The sequence below is a fragment of the Etheostoma spectabile genome, chromosome 5 (genome assembly GCF_008692095.1).
Source record: "Etheostoma spectabile isolate EspeVRDwgs_2016 chromosome 5, UIUC_Espe_1.0, whole genome shotgun sequence".
In the NCBI taxonomy this organism is placed as follows: Eukaryota; Metazoa; Chordata; class Actinopteri; order Perciformes; family Percidae; genus Etheostoma; species Etheostoma spectabile.
Window position 1 is genome coordinate 2925472 of NC_045737.1, and position 16775 is coordinate 2942246.

The 16775-nt window shown below is 39.6% G+C and overlaps 1 protein-coding gene across 5 annotated transcripts in view; it reads left to right on the top strand.

The window, feature by feature from the left end:
* Positions 1–16775, top strand: part of fkbp15b (FKBP prolyl isomerase family member 15b) — a 36673-nt gene that overhangs the window by 17881 nt on the left and 2017 nt on the right. For all 5 annotated transcript variants that reach the window (XM_032515996.1, XM_032515998.1, XM_032515997.1 and 2 more), the window contains exons 16-27: positions 243–352; positions 451–549; positions 2069–2163; positions 4447–4549; positions 7733–7904; positions 8354–8490; positions 9343–9498; positions 9697–9849; positions 12754–12846; positions 13124–13237; positions 14591–14698; positions 15424–16061. In XM_032515996.1, coding sequence (XP_032371887.1) covers positions 243–352; positions 451–549; positions 2069–2163; positions 4447–4549; positions 7733–7904; positions 8354–8490; positions 9343–9498; positions 9697–9849; positions 12754–12846; positions 13124–13237; positions 14591–14698; positions 15424–16061 — 1978 coding nt within the window. The remainder of the gene's footprint in view (positions 1–242; positions 353–450; positions 550–2068; positions 2164–4446; positions 4550–7732; positions 7905–8353; positions 8491–9342; positions 9499–9696; positions 9850–12753; positions 12847–13123; positions 13238–14590; positions 14699–15423; positions 16062–16775) is intronic.

Here is a 16775-nt window from a genome sequence, read left to right on the forward strand (position 1 = left end):
TAAAGTGTCTTGAGATAACTCTTGTTCTGATTTGATACTATAGATACAATTAAATTGAACTGTGCCTTGAATTTTTTATTTAAATTGAATTGTTTATTTAACAACTTTTATGATGCAGTTCCTCTGCAACAGCAGTGTCATTAATTAATATAACTACACGGCTGTGAGACAGTTTTGCGTTTGATTTATATGGGTTAACTGTTACAAAAAGACCAACCCTGAAATTGTGTTGTTCTCGCCAGGCTCAAGTGATGTGACTTCCTTCTTGATGACTGAGGCCCGACAACACAACACGGAGATCCGGTTATCTGTCGGAAAAGTAGCGGATAAAGTGGATCAACTAGCCTCGAAGGTATACACTGTTTGTGTAAAAATATGTTCATTAAGAAGCATCATCATTCATAATAGAAAGCAGATACATCTGGTTCTTGTCTTTTTGATCTTTAACAGATAGATGACCTACAGCGGCAGGGAAGTCTTTCTATGGCTGTTCCTAGTATGTCAATGGAAACCTCCATGATCATGCACAACATCCAAAGAATTATCCAGGTACACATCCGAATAGTACGGTGCCTTGTGGTTTTAGAGGCTCTGTTACTGGTGATTTTTCCCCTCACCTCTTTTTACAACACAAATATTGATTGTCTAATCACGGCATCTTTCGGTGTACTGGAAATTACTGGAACTATTTTTTTTACGTTTAATTATTTTTAACAAACGACTCGCAACATGAACTAAGCCCCCACCTTCTGCCATCGCAACCTAGCCTGACAAAAATCAAGAAAAGTTGACAGTAACTACAATAGTCAAGACCATTCAATAAAATAGTAACAAAATAGTCAATAAACCATGATTCTATATCATGTTGCCGCTGTATGTCCTTCCTTTTGGCCGGTTGTCCATTACGTTCTTTTTTTTGTGTTGTCATTCTAAACCCTGGTGGATTAATGAGGACCACGGTTAACTGCTCCTCAGATCTCTGCAGGGTAAATCCAGACAGCTAGCTAGACTATCTGTTCAATCTGAGTTTTCTGTTGCACGACTAAAACAAATTTTTAACGTGCACGTTTCCAAAACAAGTTCCTTCTTTTGCTGCGGCACCGTGGCTCCATACAGAGCTGAGCGCCACGCAAGATGATTGTGATTGGTTCAAAGAAATGCCAATAAACCAGAGCAAGTTTCTCTCCCATTACAGAATGCTGTGTGGACTAGCCAGACCATCCTCCGCTGCGCTGTGGAGGAAGATCTGGCAATGCGTGACTAATAAACCATAACCCAAATAAACGCATGTGTACATGGAAATACCATAAGCCCATCATACACGTCTCTCCCAAACACAAAGCTTCTTAGGAACCCTCCAGAAAGTTCAGGTCATCTCACAAGCCCACTCCTGGATTGACGCCATCCCTTCTTTCTCCCATCCCCTTAAAATTATCTGTCTGGCTATCCTTAATCTAGTCTGGACTCAGCTTGTTAAGCTGCCGGTATACTAGCCGCTCCCGAGATTGTGCGGGTGTATGTAACGTCAAAATGTCGTAGATCTCGCTGGCGTGCCAGGATTTTGAGTGCGCGAGCACCAATTTACTTTTTTCATCGGCGCACAACAAAGTGGAAACAGGAAGCATGGACAAGTTTGCGGACAACCGGATGTCAGGACTCTCAGAGTGACTGCAAGTTACTTACTGGGTTAAGATGAGTTCTTTTATGGTGAATGAAAGGTTTGATCCGACAAAGTAGGTCATCAGATCAAATCGAAGCATTGACGGCAATGCTGCTGCCGGTTCTGCCGGTGTTTACTTTTGTCTTCTTCTAGTTCGTAGAAGTAGGTAACCTTTGCTCATTAGCGCCATCTCTGTTCTGGAGAAGACTTGTGTCACAACCACCATGTGCGATTATAAACAGTTACGGCGCTCTAATGACGTCACATAAAAACTGTAAAAAGGCCGTGCTGTACTGTAGAAAAGGCCTTTATGTGCTTATTCATCCTGCTTTGGATTGACCCTGAAAGTAAAAAAAAAAAAAAAAATCAGAAATCAAATTGTGTTCTGAAAACTCATTCTGTTTTTAGGAAAATGAATGTTTAAAAAAGGAAGTCTTTGAGAAAAGCTCTCGCATTGAGGAGCAAAACCGCAAGATTGGGGGGCTCATCAACCAGAACCAGAGGTGAGTCAGAAAATGTCACAATCATTGCTGACCGAAGGCCAGAGCATCATGACCTACTAATATTACTATATATTTGTCACTTCAATAGAAATGTTTATGATAATGTGGAGCTTGTATGTTTTAAGCCACCATTATGTCACTTATGGTATTATTTTGTAGAGCTGCAAAGATTAATCGAGTGATTGATTAGTTGTTATAATTATTTTTATAGTAATTTATTAGTAATTAATCGACCGCCACCTAATTTGATAATCCATAAATTGGTTGGTCATTTTTTAAATGTAAAATAAATCATTTTTTTTATTATAAAAATTCTCTGATTCCAGCTTCTTAAATGTGACTATTATCTAGTTTCTTTTCTCCTCTGCAACAGTAAACTGGACATCTTTGAGTTGTGGACAAAACGAGGCATTTGAGGACATGATCTTGGGCTTTGGGAAACACTGAACGACATTTTTCATCAGGGAGTGGGGGGGAGCGGCAGTGGGACAGTGACAGAACCATATTAGTAAATTTTGTAAATTTGCTGTGGAAATTTCACCATCGCAGTAAGTAACTGATGGGTTAGGGTTAACAATCTTTGATATTGCTCCAGTATTAAGTTAGAGTGCTGCGGTTGTCAGCGGCGGAACAAGGTACAATGTAAGTTAATAGGTACATTTTCCAGCTTGTATTTACCTTCATAAAAGTGCAGTTTTGTCACTGATGGGCTCAGATTAATACTCTACATTTCTGACAACATTATGGAAATTATCCCTTCAGAAAGAGAGACCTTTAAAACCTCTTTAACCCTTGTGTTGTCTTCCCGTCAACCATGAAAAAAGGTTTTGTCACTATTATTGCTTTTTCTAAGATTTTTTTTGTCACTTTTTCTATTGTGGGTGCTTTTTTGATGTTTTTCCCAAAGTTATTTGATATTTCTAATGTTGACATTTTCAGCTCATTTCAAAGGCCCATTTTTTTGTGATGAAAAAAATGAAAATGGGTCAAATTGACCCGAGGGCAACATGAGGGTTAAGACCTTTCTGTTTAACCAGAAACAGCTCTGAAGTTGCTAGCACTAAAGCTGCCAGATTCCATTTAAAAAGGCAATACTTTTAGCTTGCAGAGCCAACATATTTTTACATATACTGTAAGTCGGTTTATTTCAATCAAAACTAGAGTTGTGATATTTGAAAAAGTGTAAAGTCAACCCAAAACAGCTTCACATTTTTTTTTTTTTTTTTTTACTTTTTGACTTGAATGAAGTGTAGTTTATGATGCTAAAAAATACTGTTTATTCATATGGAGTCTGGTGGCTTTAGGAAACGCAATTTCACGGATGTTTTTATGTGTAAAAAAAGGATCTTACTGTTTAACAGAAAGGTCGACCTCCCTAGAAATCCTTTCCATAATCTTTTTTTACGGTTAGAATATTAATCTGACCCTGTCAGCGGAAAAATAAGCACTGCTGTGAAAGTAAAGACAAGCTGGACAATTTCCCTATTAACTTATTTTGTAGCTTGTTTCATCGCTGCCGACTGCAGTGATCTAGATTAATACTGGACCAATGTCAAAGATTGTTGTTCCTGTCAGTCACTTAGACACAAAAACATTGAAAATAGGGTCTAGGTTGAAAAAAAAATGCTAGTTACCCTTTAAGTAGCAAACACAAGTTGTGCGCTAGTTCTATACTGTTTTTAAATGAATTAATTTAATTTAAAAATAAACATGTTAGAGATTACATCTGCTAGTCACTAGTGGTACTCTGGAATGTTTTCACGCAATTTATGCTGCTGTGTAAAATCTATGCCATGGCTTTGTACATAGGTACATGGACCCTTTGCCGTAGCCCTGACATGCACCTCCCAAAAAATGTAATTACACGTTGCGGCAACCCACGGTACTTGGCCGTGGCTTGGTAGCGTTACATTTCCCCCGACTCATTTCCCAGGTTCTCCTTCTCCATGAACAACATGAAGAAATCAAGGAGAGGGGTAACTTTTCCTGCTACAGATTTCCCACCGTGGTCAGAAAACACAGGGGACAAACTTTGTTTCTGTCACTATGACTCTAGAGTTGCTAGTAGCTCCAAAGCTAATCCCCATCACTCTCTCACTTTCTCTACCACACACTCCACACACACACACACAAACACACATACACACGCCTGCCCAGCTAATCTCCCATAGAGATGTGAACTTCAGACCACTTACGTTGGCTAATGCAGAGCCATAAACGACCATAAATCAAGCTCGGATGTATTTGAGGTTGATGTAATGTGGTCGTGATGTGGTTCTCTAGTTACATGGAGCAGAGTAACATGCTGTTGGAACAGAGGAACGACTCCCTCAAGTCTTCTAGTGAACAGATCCAGGCCAGATTACTGCAAGCTGAGCAGAACAAGGTGAGGATGTTTCTTAACTGGAGAACATGGAACCATTGAGACTGTAGATTGTGCCTTCCCACTGTAACAATCATTGCTCTGTCTGTCTGTCTGTAACCAACCTTGGTGGGACCAGGCAAATATGTTAGATGATGAGAAACAAAAAATGTCAGTACAGAAATGCCAAAGCCAATATACTGGAATATCAGTATTGTTATCAACATCAAAACCCCAGAATCGGTCAGGCTAAAGCCTGAGTATAGGTGAGGCTCTTAACATTTAAACAATAATGATCAACAAGAAATCAATACAGACATCACATTGAACAAAATTAAATCTGTGTGAGTATGCAGCTGTTTCTTGCTGCAACCTTTTAAAATAACTTCCATAATCAACTGCATGTTTTCACTACTTTTTTGCATTTTTGCATTCAACATGTAAGAATCTGAAATGTCAGAAAAGAAACTAATCAATCAAAAGTACTCCACTTTTTATTTCACATGTCCATAACAGATTTTAAATATAGAGCTGGTTTCAGTCCCTCATAACAAGTTGACGATTCCGAGTTACAAGGTTTTCACAGGACAGTGAAGATTGGCAAAATTACTTTGCAAAGCCAATTTAACACGGATATACATGGTTCTGTTCTAGAAATAAGTGATATGTTTAGAATAATATCGTTAGAACACATGCATCATTATCACCCATTCTACGCAATCTTTTCTGATTTAATTATTTACTTTCTGTTCCTAACACTGAAAGCTACAAATCAATTGCTAATTAGAAGTTGCTTCACTCTTTACCTACTGCTTTCTGTCTGGTTATTTACGCTGCAGTGCTGCTCTGAGAAAAATCTAGCATTTACTGCTCTCTCTTCTCAGCATGCACTGCCTCAGGACCTGGGCTCCGGCCAGGTGAGCCTGTTTTCTCTGTGTACTTTTACCAGACTGGGTTCAAATAGTATCTACAAAAAAAGAAAACAAAACGAATTGTGGAAGCGCTCCAAAAGTTTGTTTGTCTATCAGCTGCTTTTTATGAGCAAACAAAGCCTATCTCTGCAGTGAGTTCATTACTGACAGTTTAAACTCAGAAGGGTCCTTCACTTTCTGCCTGAAATTATTTTGCAATGATGCCAATTTAAAAAGATAAACAGATACAGATACCAGAGAAGTCCCCTGAGACAGTAAATGGTCAATTCTGCCAAACAGGGTGCAGGACGGTAGTAAGGGATTACACTGGGATTTAAAGCGCCCATATTATGCTCACTTAATTTCAGGTTCATACAGTGAGGCTGGAACGTTTGGGCACCCCAGGTAAACATTTGTATTAATGTGCATAAAGAAGCCAAGAAAAGATAGAAAAATCTCCAAAAATTATCAAATGACTGATTAGACATTTGTATAACATGTCACAAAATGTTAGATTTTATTTCCATCATTTACACTTTCAAAATAACAGAAAACAAAAAATGGTGTTTGCAAAGGTTTGTGCACCCTGCAGAGTTAATACCTTGTACTGCCCCCTTTGGCAAGTATCACAGCTTGGAAACGCTTCTTGTAGCCAGCCAAGAGTCTTTCCATTCTTGTTTGAGGTATCTTTGCCCATTCGTCCTTACAAAAGTCTTCCAGTTCTTTGAGATTTCTGTGAAGGCCATGGCAAAACCTTCAGTTTACGCCGCTTGATGTAATCCACCGTGGATTTTGAGGTGTGTTTGGGATCATTATCCATAAGTAGAAGCCATCTTCTCTTTAACTTCAGCTTTTTCACAGATGTCATCAAGTTAGCATCCAGAATTTTATTACATTTTATTGAATCCATTTTTCCTTCTACTCGTGAAATGTTCCCTGTGCCACTGGCTGCAATATAACATGATTGATCCACCCCCATGCTTAACAGTTGGAAAGAGGTTCATAAATTCTGTGCCCTTTCTTCTCCAAATGTACCTTTGCTCATTCCGGCCAACAAGTTCTATTTTAACCTCATCAATCCACAGAACTTGTTTCCACAATGCATCAGGCTTGTCTATATGTTCATTTGCAAACTTCAGTTGCTGATTTTTGTGGTGAGGACTTAGAAGAGGTTTTCTTCTGATGACTCTTCCATGAAGACCATATTTGTTCAAGTATCTCTTTATAGTGGAGTGGTGTAGCACAACTCCAGTGTCTGCCAGGTCTTTCTGGATGGATTGTGCAGTCTAACCTGGGTTTGGACTTGCTTTTCTCCCAATCCTGTGATCTGTTCCGTCTGATATTTATCTTGATCTTACAGATCTTTAACTTCCACTTTTCCTGATGACGGCCATTTCTTAATTACATTCCGAACAGAGGATATTGGCATCTGAAAGCTCTTTGCTATCTTCTCCTAGCCTTCTCCTGCTTTGTGAGCGTCAACTATTTTCAGTTTCAGTTTTCTAGACAACTGCTTAGAAGAAGCCATGGTGCTGATTGTTGGGGCAAGGTCAGATGAGTCTGGGCATTTAAAACCTTAAGATGGACATCACCTGGTCTTTCCAGACAGTGATTGAATACAATTCATGACACTGTCAGGTCTCAGCTTTCCAAAGGGTGCAGTGCATGTTAAAAACTCTTCAGGGTGCCCAAACTTTTGCAGACGCCATTTTTTAGTTTTCTTTTATTTTGAAAGTGTAAATGATGGAAATAAAATCTAACTTTTTGTGAAATATTATACGAATGTCTAATCTGTCATTTGATGCCTTTTGGAGATTTTTCTCATCTGTGTGTGGAAGCAACAGAGACACAAAATAAAGCCTCAAATCCCCAGAAGAAGGGATTTTTTTTTCTTCTTCATAATATGGGCACTTTAACAGCTGATCTAACTGGTTTGTCCGGATCAAGCAACACTTCCAAACCTGCTGCACAAAAAGTCAGGTATCATGTGGAACTACTATTTGATCCAGATCTGACCGCTGCCACTGAAATCATCCTTTTTATATCATACTTCATTGACATTATAACTAACTTTTCTTTCTTCTTTTATCCCTTCTGTCTCCTTTTCCATCAGCCATCATCACAATTTGTTTCTCCCACAGGTCTGCCTGCTCACGCCACTAGCACCAGTAGCCACTCATCTAGGCTGTCACTATGTTGTTACACTGTCTCTGTGTAGCCCGGGTTTTTTCTGTACTGTAGACAGCCACTGGTCGCTCCCCTCCTCTCACCCCCTCCCCCTGTCTGTCTGCATCAGGTTCGTCTGACGGAGGATCTGACCACGGCCACGGCCCAGCTGTCACAGCTGCAGCTAGAAGCTACAGTTCACCGGCAGAAGGCCATGGAGCTGCAGGGTAAACTGGACTCATCGCTGCAGGACGGTGAGAGGCACTGCCAACGCATCGCTGCCTTGGAAACACAGATGGAAGGTTTGTGTTGCTGTTTTTAAATTCAAATAAATTACTTCACTGTAATTTTCACACTTTGCAAAATCCTCCAGTGGGCCTGGTTGGATCCTTTGGCGACCAGATCTGGACCATCGGCCATATGTTTGCCACCCCTGTTCTTAGGGATGGAGTCATGTCTGAAAATGAGTATGGGGTTTAACTTGAAATCATCATCATCATAGGAGTACACTTCAGATGTGTGAATAATTACATTTGAACAGTTTTGGGCATGAGAATGTGTTGCTTTAACAGCTTTAGATTAACTTGGTGTAAAATGATCAACAGTCAAATCAAGGTAACACCATGTACAAAGAAACATGGCCCTGCAGCATGAAAGACAAAATAAATACTCACAATAGAGGATTTTAAACATTGTGACACTTGGACTAGCTTAGAGATGCTGGTCTAACAATGCTGTTTGTGTGTTCCAGAACTGAAGCAAGCAGCAGAGATGGCCCAGGCTCAGTACCGCTCAGAGAAGCAAAGACGCAAAGAAATGGAGCTGAGAGTCAACAACATGGAGGAAGAACTGCAGGACCTAAAAACTGATAAAGAGAGCCTAGAACGAGTAAGTATACTTCATGTTTTTGTCCTTGTGCACGTGAAAGTTGACAGACATTGATTCTCTACAGAGGGTTTACACTTGATAATTGACAGGCCTCATTTGATGATTCTATGGTGCACTGCTGGCATCAGATTTGAAGCAACAACACTATAGAACCAGCCGTATTTTAGAAAAGGTTGCTATTTAGGCAAAGGTTTTTTCTGTTTCAGAGACCTCTATCAGTAGGGTCATTAGACTTTCTCCCAGATGCCAGATGATTTTTTTTTTTGCAGCCTATTGGGCTGTTAAGAAACTGTCACACACTCAGCTGCTGTGGCATTTTGCAATGGTATCGGCGCAAGGAATCATGAGCTTGATTCACATGATCATTAACATCCTCTGGTCCTCATGTTTCACCATAAAAAATATATGAATAGAGCGGATCTCCGTGGTGTGCACCACTATCACGCTGATCTCAAGCAGCAACAAACACCGACCTCAGTCAGTCAGTGAGGCAGCGGAGAGACCGAGACAGACATGCAGCGAGAGAGCACAGCAGTTTTGGGCCACAAGGCGCCTGAATATACATTAATATAATTTTTATTCACATCCTTACATAGCGGATTACAGTAACTTTCTCCAAACATGTAGTGCGGCTGCAGAAAAAAACAGCTCTTTTTCTCTCTCTCAAAATCAAAACAAGGTCTGAGTAGACCTCTTTTGGTGCGTTCGGCCATTTATGTCTAATGTCAAGAATATCAGCATTAGTACACAGAAGTCACTGTGGAAACAAGGATTTTATACTAAAGAGTTTTTGAAATGTGAAGAAGTAGTTGTGTAAATTTTGACAAACGGTGGGTTCCCCTCTCTTATAAGACACTTTTGGAAAGGAGGAAGAAGTGGCAGGCGGAGCGTCAGCGTCGGGATGAGGAGGTGGAGGAGCTACGTAAGAGCAGCCAGCAGGAGCTGGACAACCTCCGAGTTCAACTCCGCAAGGCCAGGACCAGCACTGACAACGCAGCATCGGAACAGGTAGCATCCAATCAAAGGGATCTACTGTAGGAATGTGAACAAAAACGTGATGGGTTTTAAATTTAATAAATGATTGAAATCACTTAAATATACTCTGGACGAGTTGATAAAACATGTTTTATGGAAGTGTTTATCTGAAGTGGAGATTTATGGTTATACATCTGCGTACCAATGGCATAAATCATGTATGTGTTTCAGTTGTCTCAGCTGCAGGCGGAGCTGGAGGAGGAGTGGAAGGGGAAGTGTGAGCAGGTGTTGGCCTCTGCTAAAGAGCTGCACAGTAGAGAGCTGGCTGAACTCACAGAGCAAAGAGATGCTCTGCAGGACAAGCATACCCAGCTACAGGAAAAAGTAGACAAACTAGCTGTCATTAAACACAGACACACACATAATTGCAAGTTCAGTCAGAACGTTTGACTCATAGCCTGTGGACTTAATGAGGAACTGCAATTGAAGTAGTTACGATGAACGTTCTGATGTCATCAGGGTTAGATTATGGGTGTAGCCTCCAGAGTTTTTAGATCTTGATCCATACTAGGGACTAAACGTTGTTATATCTCGTCCTCTGCTGCATCAAGTTTGACCATTCTTTTTTGTAAAGTCAAGCAACTTTATGATGCTGAAGTAACCCTCTTAGCAAGAATATAATATCTAAGGGTGCTCCAATTGATCGGTCACTGATTATCGGCCGATAAAGGCTTTATATAGTTTGATCGGTGGTCTCCATAAAGGCTGATCAGATTGGCTGATCAGATGACGCACTACTCGTGAGATATAAAAACCCTTGAACGCTTCTGTTACAGTTTTTCTCGATTGCTGCGACACATTTCTTGAAACCCATTTTCTCAAAACAGTAAACACAAAACCAAATTGTCAAACTCCAGTAGGGCTGAAACAATTCCTCGAATAACTCGAATAATTTGATTACTAAAAATCCTCAATGCAAAAGGATTGGCCTCAAAGCTTCGTTTAATTAACCCTTGTATTGTCTTCCTGTCAAAATTGAAAATCAACACTTTTGTTTACGCTTTTAATCAATGTTTTTAACTTTTTCTTACATTTTTTTCCCTTTTTTCAGCACTTTTTTCAATGTTTTTTTGACGTTTTAACACTACATAACTTATTAACTGTAGTTCCACAGTTATTTTTGGAATTTAAGGTTAATAAACCTCATTTATAGGAAATTATACCTAATGTTTGAGATAGAAAAGCAGACATTAGGAATTATTTTGACTAAAATTATTAATTATTATTATTAAGGATTATGCTGATGGATAATCACAGACTGGAATATGTCAACTTTTACTCAATGCTATTTCAAAAGCACTTCAATTTTTATTTTCTCAAATGCTACAAAATTGAATAAAACAGCTAACACAACAACTACCTAAATCACAGCCAAGAAAACGAAGTGGTGACCACAATTTGATCTAAAGAGCCGACTTGTTGACTAAAAACAGCTGATTGTTGCGCACCACTCTCTCTCTCTCACTCTCTCTCTTTACGGAGAAACAGCTGATCAACAATCTACTAGCATAAGTGTAACAGAGCAGTGTAACATTGTAATCAAGTATAACTAATATTAACATATATGCCTATATACAGATCAGTTTCAGTTAAGTTGCACAACTTAAGGTAATGTTTATTTCCATTATGTGGGCTTTAGTTTGAGGTTGTTATTGCATTTCAGAAAACAATGTAATAAGGCACTTAATGTTTAGTTTTTTGAGAGATGATATTGTAAGCAATTTAGGCAATGAAAAGTTTGCTTTTTCCCGATAATTAAACCAAACTATTGTATATTATTGCTTTTCAATAAAACTAAAGTATTTCATATCCGATTAGTCGATGGAATAATCAGTAGAATACTCATTACTAAAATAATCAATAGCTGCAGCCCTAAACTACATTAACAAAACACCTGACTCTGCTGGCAAAATCAAACAATGCTTTCAGAACACTACAGAGCATTCATTAAGACCAGTTAAAACCAGATATTTGCGATGAGACAAAACAGTTTCAGAACGTCGGAGGGAGAAGTTGCAGCGGTCTGAACCGGCCCGTCTCAGCTCGACTCAAACCAGCTGATGGTTTCACTGTGAATCAGCTGTTCAAGACGCAGAGGCTGGTTTTTGGAACATAAGAGACGTCACCTGTTTCAACAGCCAATAGAGAAGTCAGCTGGAAAAGTCAGCTACAAACTATAGAAATAAAATGATCCCTTGGCCATTTTATTTTAATGTTACAAACAGCTGGTTGAAAGGGCAGAGTTTTAGACGGAGCCTCTACGACCGTCCGAAATCACGGTAACGTTGTATGGTGGAGAGAGATAGGGACTGAAGAGAGAGAGTGCCCAGCGGCGTTAGAATAAAGCCGGGAATCAGAGAAATAAAACGTGTTTTTGCCGATTCATCACTAGAGGGTCAACTGTAGGAAGCATCTTACTATCACTAACGTTATCCACGTTCATATTAAGACAAAACAAATGGTATATCCAGCTACAAAAAGTCGGAAGTTTACTTGTCTTGTCGCAAATCTTTGGTCTGAACTGGACTAGACATTAGCTCAAAAAATTCAAGAACACAGTGTCCAGGGCATGTATTAAAGAAAAATATAGTAAACTCATTTTGCAATGAAAACAAAAAGTAAGTGAAGGTCTTGAACACTGCAATATTGAATGTTTGAATAGACAATACAGTAATCCAACTAAAAAAAGAACAAAGAAAACAAAATGAAAAGCACATGACTGTACAGTCAAAAATGTTGTAAAACTGCAATATCAAAGTCAATGAAATATTTCTTCTACCTCAGCATCCACTCTGTGCACTCTGAACTGGCTCACATTCTTTATAATTGGTTTGGATCACCCTTCATATTGCTGTAACAGTCTATGGTAGAAACGTGTACAATTTTGACTCGTCGTGTGAAAACAATGACAACTGTGTTGCTGTTGTGTTTAACTTTGCTGCCCTTAATAATCAAATCAAAAAATCAAAATGGTTATTTACTAGGTCACTGAGCATTTGGTTCAGAGAATGGGTTTTAGTGTTTAAGCAATTCAGAAAAACTGTAATACACATACCGAAAACTCAAAGGCTCAAATTGCTGATGTCAAAGAAAACAAATATGCATATTAGGTAGTTATTTATCCCCATTTTTCTTGTAACTACAGTTATTGTTTAAGCTTTTTTTGTAATGTAAGTGAATATATGATTTGGGTTTGACATATTTCTTGCCTCCCTCTCTTTTCAACAGTTTACGGTTCTGAAGCAGTCAAGAGATTTAGAAGAGCAGACTTTGTTACAACACAGCGGGCAGACCGCAGAGCTGCAAGGCCTTCAGGAAAAAGTAAGATGGATGAGTAATTGTCAGTCAGCTTCTAGTTTGACCTAAGGGGTCATCGTCGGCAGGGAATGCGTTTGTCAGGAATGTGCCTTTCCAGGAATTTTGTACATACACACAAGTGGTATTCATTCCTCATGAAAATAATTTTGGCTTTATCTTTTTATGTTCCTGTTTACATTCCTACCACCTTCCTTCAAGCACGCAGCCTCACACGCACATGCGTCAAACACACACACACCGACCGACCGACACGCAGTCACTGTTTGTTATTCTCTCTAAGTACACAGCCTTGGAGCAGCAAGGAATAGCTGTAAGGGAACAACTGGAAAGAAAAGTGGCTGACCTGGAGAAGAAACTGGCAGAGCAGGAAAGTTCAGGAGATACTTCAGCAGAGGTGAGGAGACGCACGCACGTACGCACGCACACACACACACACACACACACACACACACACAATAAAATGACAGTGCCGCACAATTATTGCCTCCTGTTTCCATCATGCATAAGAAGACTATAACTTTCTCAGAATGAAAGTGATCAGCAATAGCTCATTTCCACCACCAGATGTCAGTAAAGGATGGCTGACCCTTCACTCGTGGTTCCCAGCTTGCATTTCACCACCTAAAGTGTAGCTTTCTACTGATATTTTCTTTCAACTAACACAAAAAAATCTCACTCTCAATTTCGTGATATGTTGCTTAGGAGTCTTTTACATTGTACCTGTGCACCTTTTGTAGTAGTACTAATGTATTAATATACACCCATCAACAAGTTCCCATTAGACTGAAGTGAAATATTGTCCCCAGCTAGAAGTATTCAAACACATTTTGAATATGAACCAGACTTAAAACACCATGAGACAAAAATAACAAGGTAATAAAGCATTTTATAAACTAACTGCGTCTCATTTCAGGCTGTGATTAAAGTCGTACAGCCAAAGGTCATCATGTATTTGGTAACTGATCATTATTGGCCTTTTCAGCGCTTTTCATTAGAAACCTTTTAGTATAATGGAAAGCAATACACGCTGAATCAACACCTTTATGACAGAATTGGAATACACTGAATATAATATCACTAATATGATAATGTAATAAATCTTCATAAATGTTGGATTCCTTTAAGTTCTGTCATGCTGCACTACATCGGGACACTAGGGTTAGGGTTAAATTGCTATTAAACACAGTCAAACAAGATTTGAAGTGCTATTTTTTGTCTCGATTCTTATCATTTTGTCACCATTTTGCCTTTGGAGCTAACTAAAATATCTTTTGAGGGGCACCAAATTTCCTCGCCATGCAGGAAAACCCCTGAGTGCAGGTGCATTTTAAGCACTGTAAGGTAATACAAAGATTTAAAAAACTCTGAAAAGTATTCTTAATAACATTAATTAACCACCTTGTAAACAGACCTACTTTAATTTTTAAATTCAGATATTTTTCGGTTATAGTTTTAGTTTTTAGTTTAGTTAGAGTTTTACGATTATTTATGTCATAAACGTTACTTCCTATAGGCAGGGTATTCATTTATTATAGTATATACACATAGCATAGAAAGCATAGAATATTCATGTCATTACAGGATTATTGACTAATGCTGCATATCATAACTCCCATTTGAGGTACAACGTTTGCTTAGGTTTTAATGGCTTATTTATGTAAACGTTTTGTTTTGTTGGGCAACAGTGTGTGACTACACTCATCATTTTTGAGCAATGAAAGGTGAGGCCAGATGTGTGTACTTGCAGGTGAAGCGTGTGATGAACGGAGTGTTTCATTCCTTGCGAGGGGAGTTTGACCTCGGTGAATCGTACAGTGGCCAGGCTGTGCTGGGGGTGATTGTCACTACCATTAAGGTAAGGGACGCAGCCTTTCACTGGCAGACTGGAATGTTAGTATGTCAACATACAGTACATACATCGGATTAATGACACCTATACTGCATATGGACAACATGATGTAACTGTATAAAAATAACAATTATGTTTATACAGCACTTTTCAAAACAAAGTTACATGACTTTTACGATGTACGCTTCGATTCCAATTTTTAGGCTCACGATTCGATTCAAAATCGATTTTTGATTCAAAAAACAATTCACAGTATGTAAATGTAGTTACTTTTCGTATGTATGTGTTTGTGTATATTTACGCAATTAGAATATAAATATTTTTTTTGCACACCCTTAAATGTAGTAAATAACAATAGTATATACAGTCCAAACACAAGATATAACACACGATAAAACAATTACAACAAATACCATCATTTAGGAAAAAGCCATATGATTTAGTCGTTTTTAAGAAGAGATTCAAAAGAGGTTACTGATTTTTCTTTTCTGAGAAGAACTATTAATAGGCCCTGCTGGAGGATCTCATGCAGCGATCAGGCTAGGTTAGCAAGGCTTCGAAAAACAGCACTATGATCCCCAAGTCAATCTCAGAACTCACAGGTAACCAGTGAAGGGCTGATGTGGTCACTTCTTTTAGAAGGTGTTAAAAACCTGGCAGCAGCAGTTTGATGCTTCATACTCAGCTACTTTATCAAGCATATGTTCAGCTCTTCAATCATTTATTTCCAGAATGTAACCCTGCAGCTGCTCAGCGGCACAGACAGATCTCCGCTGAGAGTGATAAAGAAGGAAGAGGAAGCTGAGAAAGAGGAGGAAGAAGAAAGTAAGGATGTGAAGCAAGGACAGGAGACCGTGCAGAATGTACATGTGAACGGTGACCGAGAAGTCAAAGAGGAAGAAAAGGAGGAAGAAGAACATGAGGCTGAATCCGATTCCCACCAAGTCAGTGAGACCCAGATGGATCAGGAAGTAGCAGCAGAGAAGGAGACGGAGACAGTAACTGAGTCAAACGCACAAAGCCCACCAGGGGCTACTGATCTCCATCCTGATTCTCCCACTGAGCCCAAACTGCAAGAGACAGAGTCTGAAGTACAGCAGAAGCAGGCAGGACACCAACAAAAGGAAAAAAACATCAACAAACCTGTAGATCCAGGTGATGAACCTGATCAGAGCTCACCACCTGAGGATGGACAGGACACTGTTTCACCAAAAAACACTGCAGTGAGCAGTGAGGAGGACAAGGAGAGCTTGGACAATGGAGAGCATGTAGAAGAAATGCATGCTGCTTCTCTGAAAGCCTTTGGACCCCCAGCCAATCCTCCTCCTCCACCAACGGCACTACCAAACAGCTCAGGAGGGGACACAAGGTGAGTCCTGGCATTAACTGTTACTCAATTAGATTGTTATTGATCAGCCACAGTAGCTGTCATCTCATAAATGTTCAGTGAGCAAAGTCTGGCCTTGACCAACTGCCACTTTGCTCGCTTGAAAGCCAAGATGTCTCTCTCTCATGGGTGGGCCAAACTCTCTCTCAAAGCAGATAAAGGGGAGGTAACCTTGCAAGATTCCAGGTCTGCCCATCTGAGCTTTTATTTCAAAGGCAGAGCAGGATACCCAGGGCTCGGTTTACACCGATTGCTAGGGAACACATATTAATGTTAAAAAACCTCATGAAGTGAAATTTGCATGGCATGGGACCTTTTAAGATTATTATTTGGGCATTTTCAGCCTGAAAACATGAAAGGGGAGATGGGGGGAGGGGGAAATGACGTGCAGCAAAGTGCGACAGGTTGGAGTCGAACCCAGGCCCGCTGCGTCAAGGAGTAAACCTCTATCTATGGGTGCCCGCTCTACCAACTGAGGTATCTGGGCGCCTGAATGAAGTGTATTTTAGGATGCTAAAATTACTGTTTTTGACCTCCTTTGAAATCCTTTCCATAATGTTGTCAGACACTTACAATAATAATCTGAGCCTGTCAGCGGCAAAATGAGCACTTTTACGTAAATACAAGCTGGACAATTGTCCTATTAACTTACATTGTAGCTTGTTTTGCCGCTGCCGACTGCAGCGATCTCGCTTA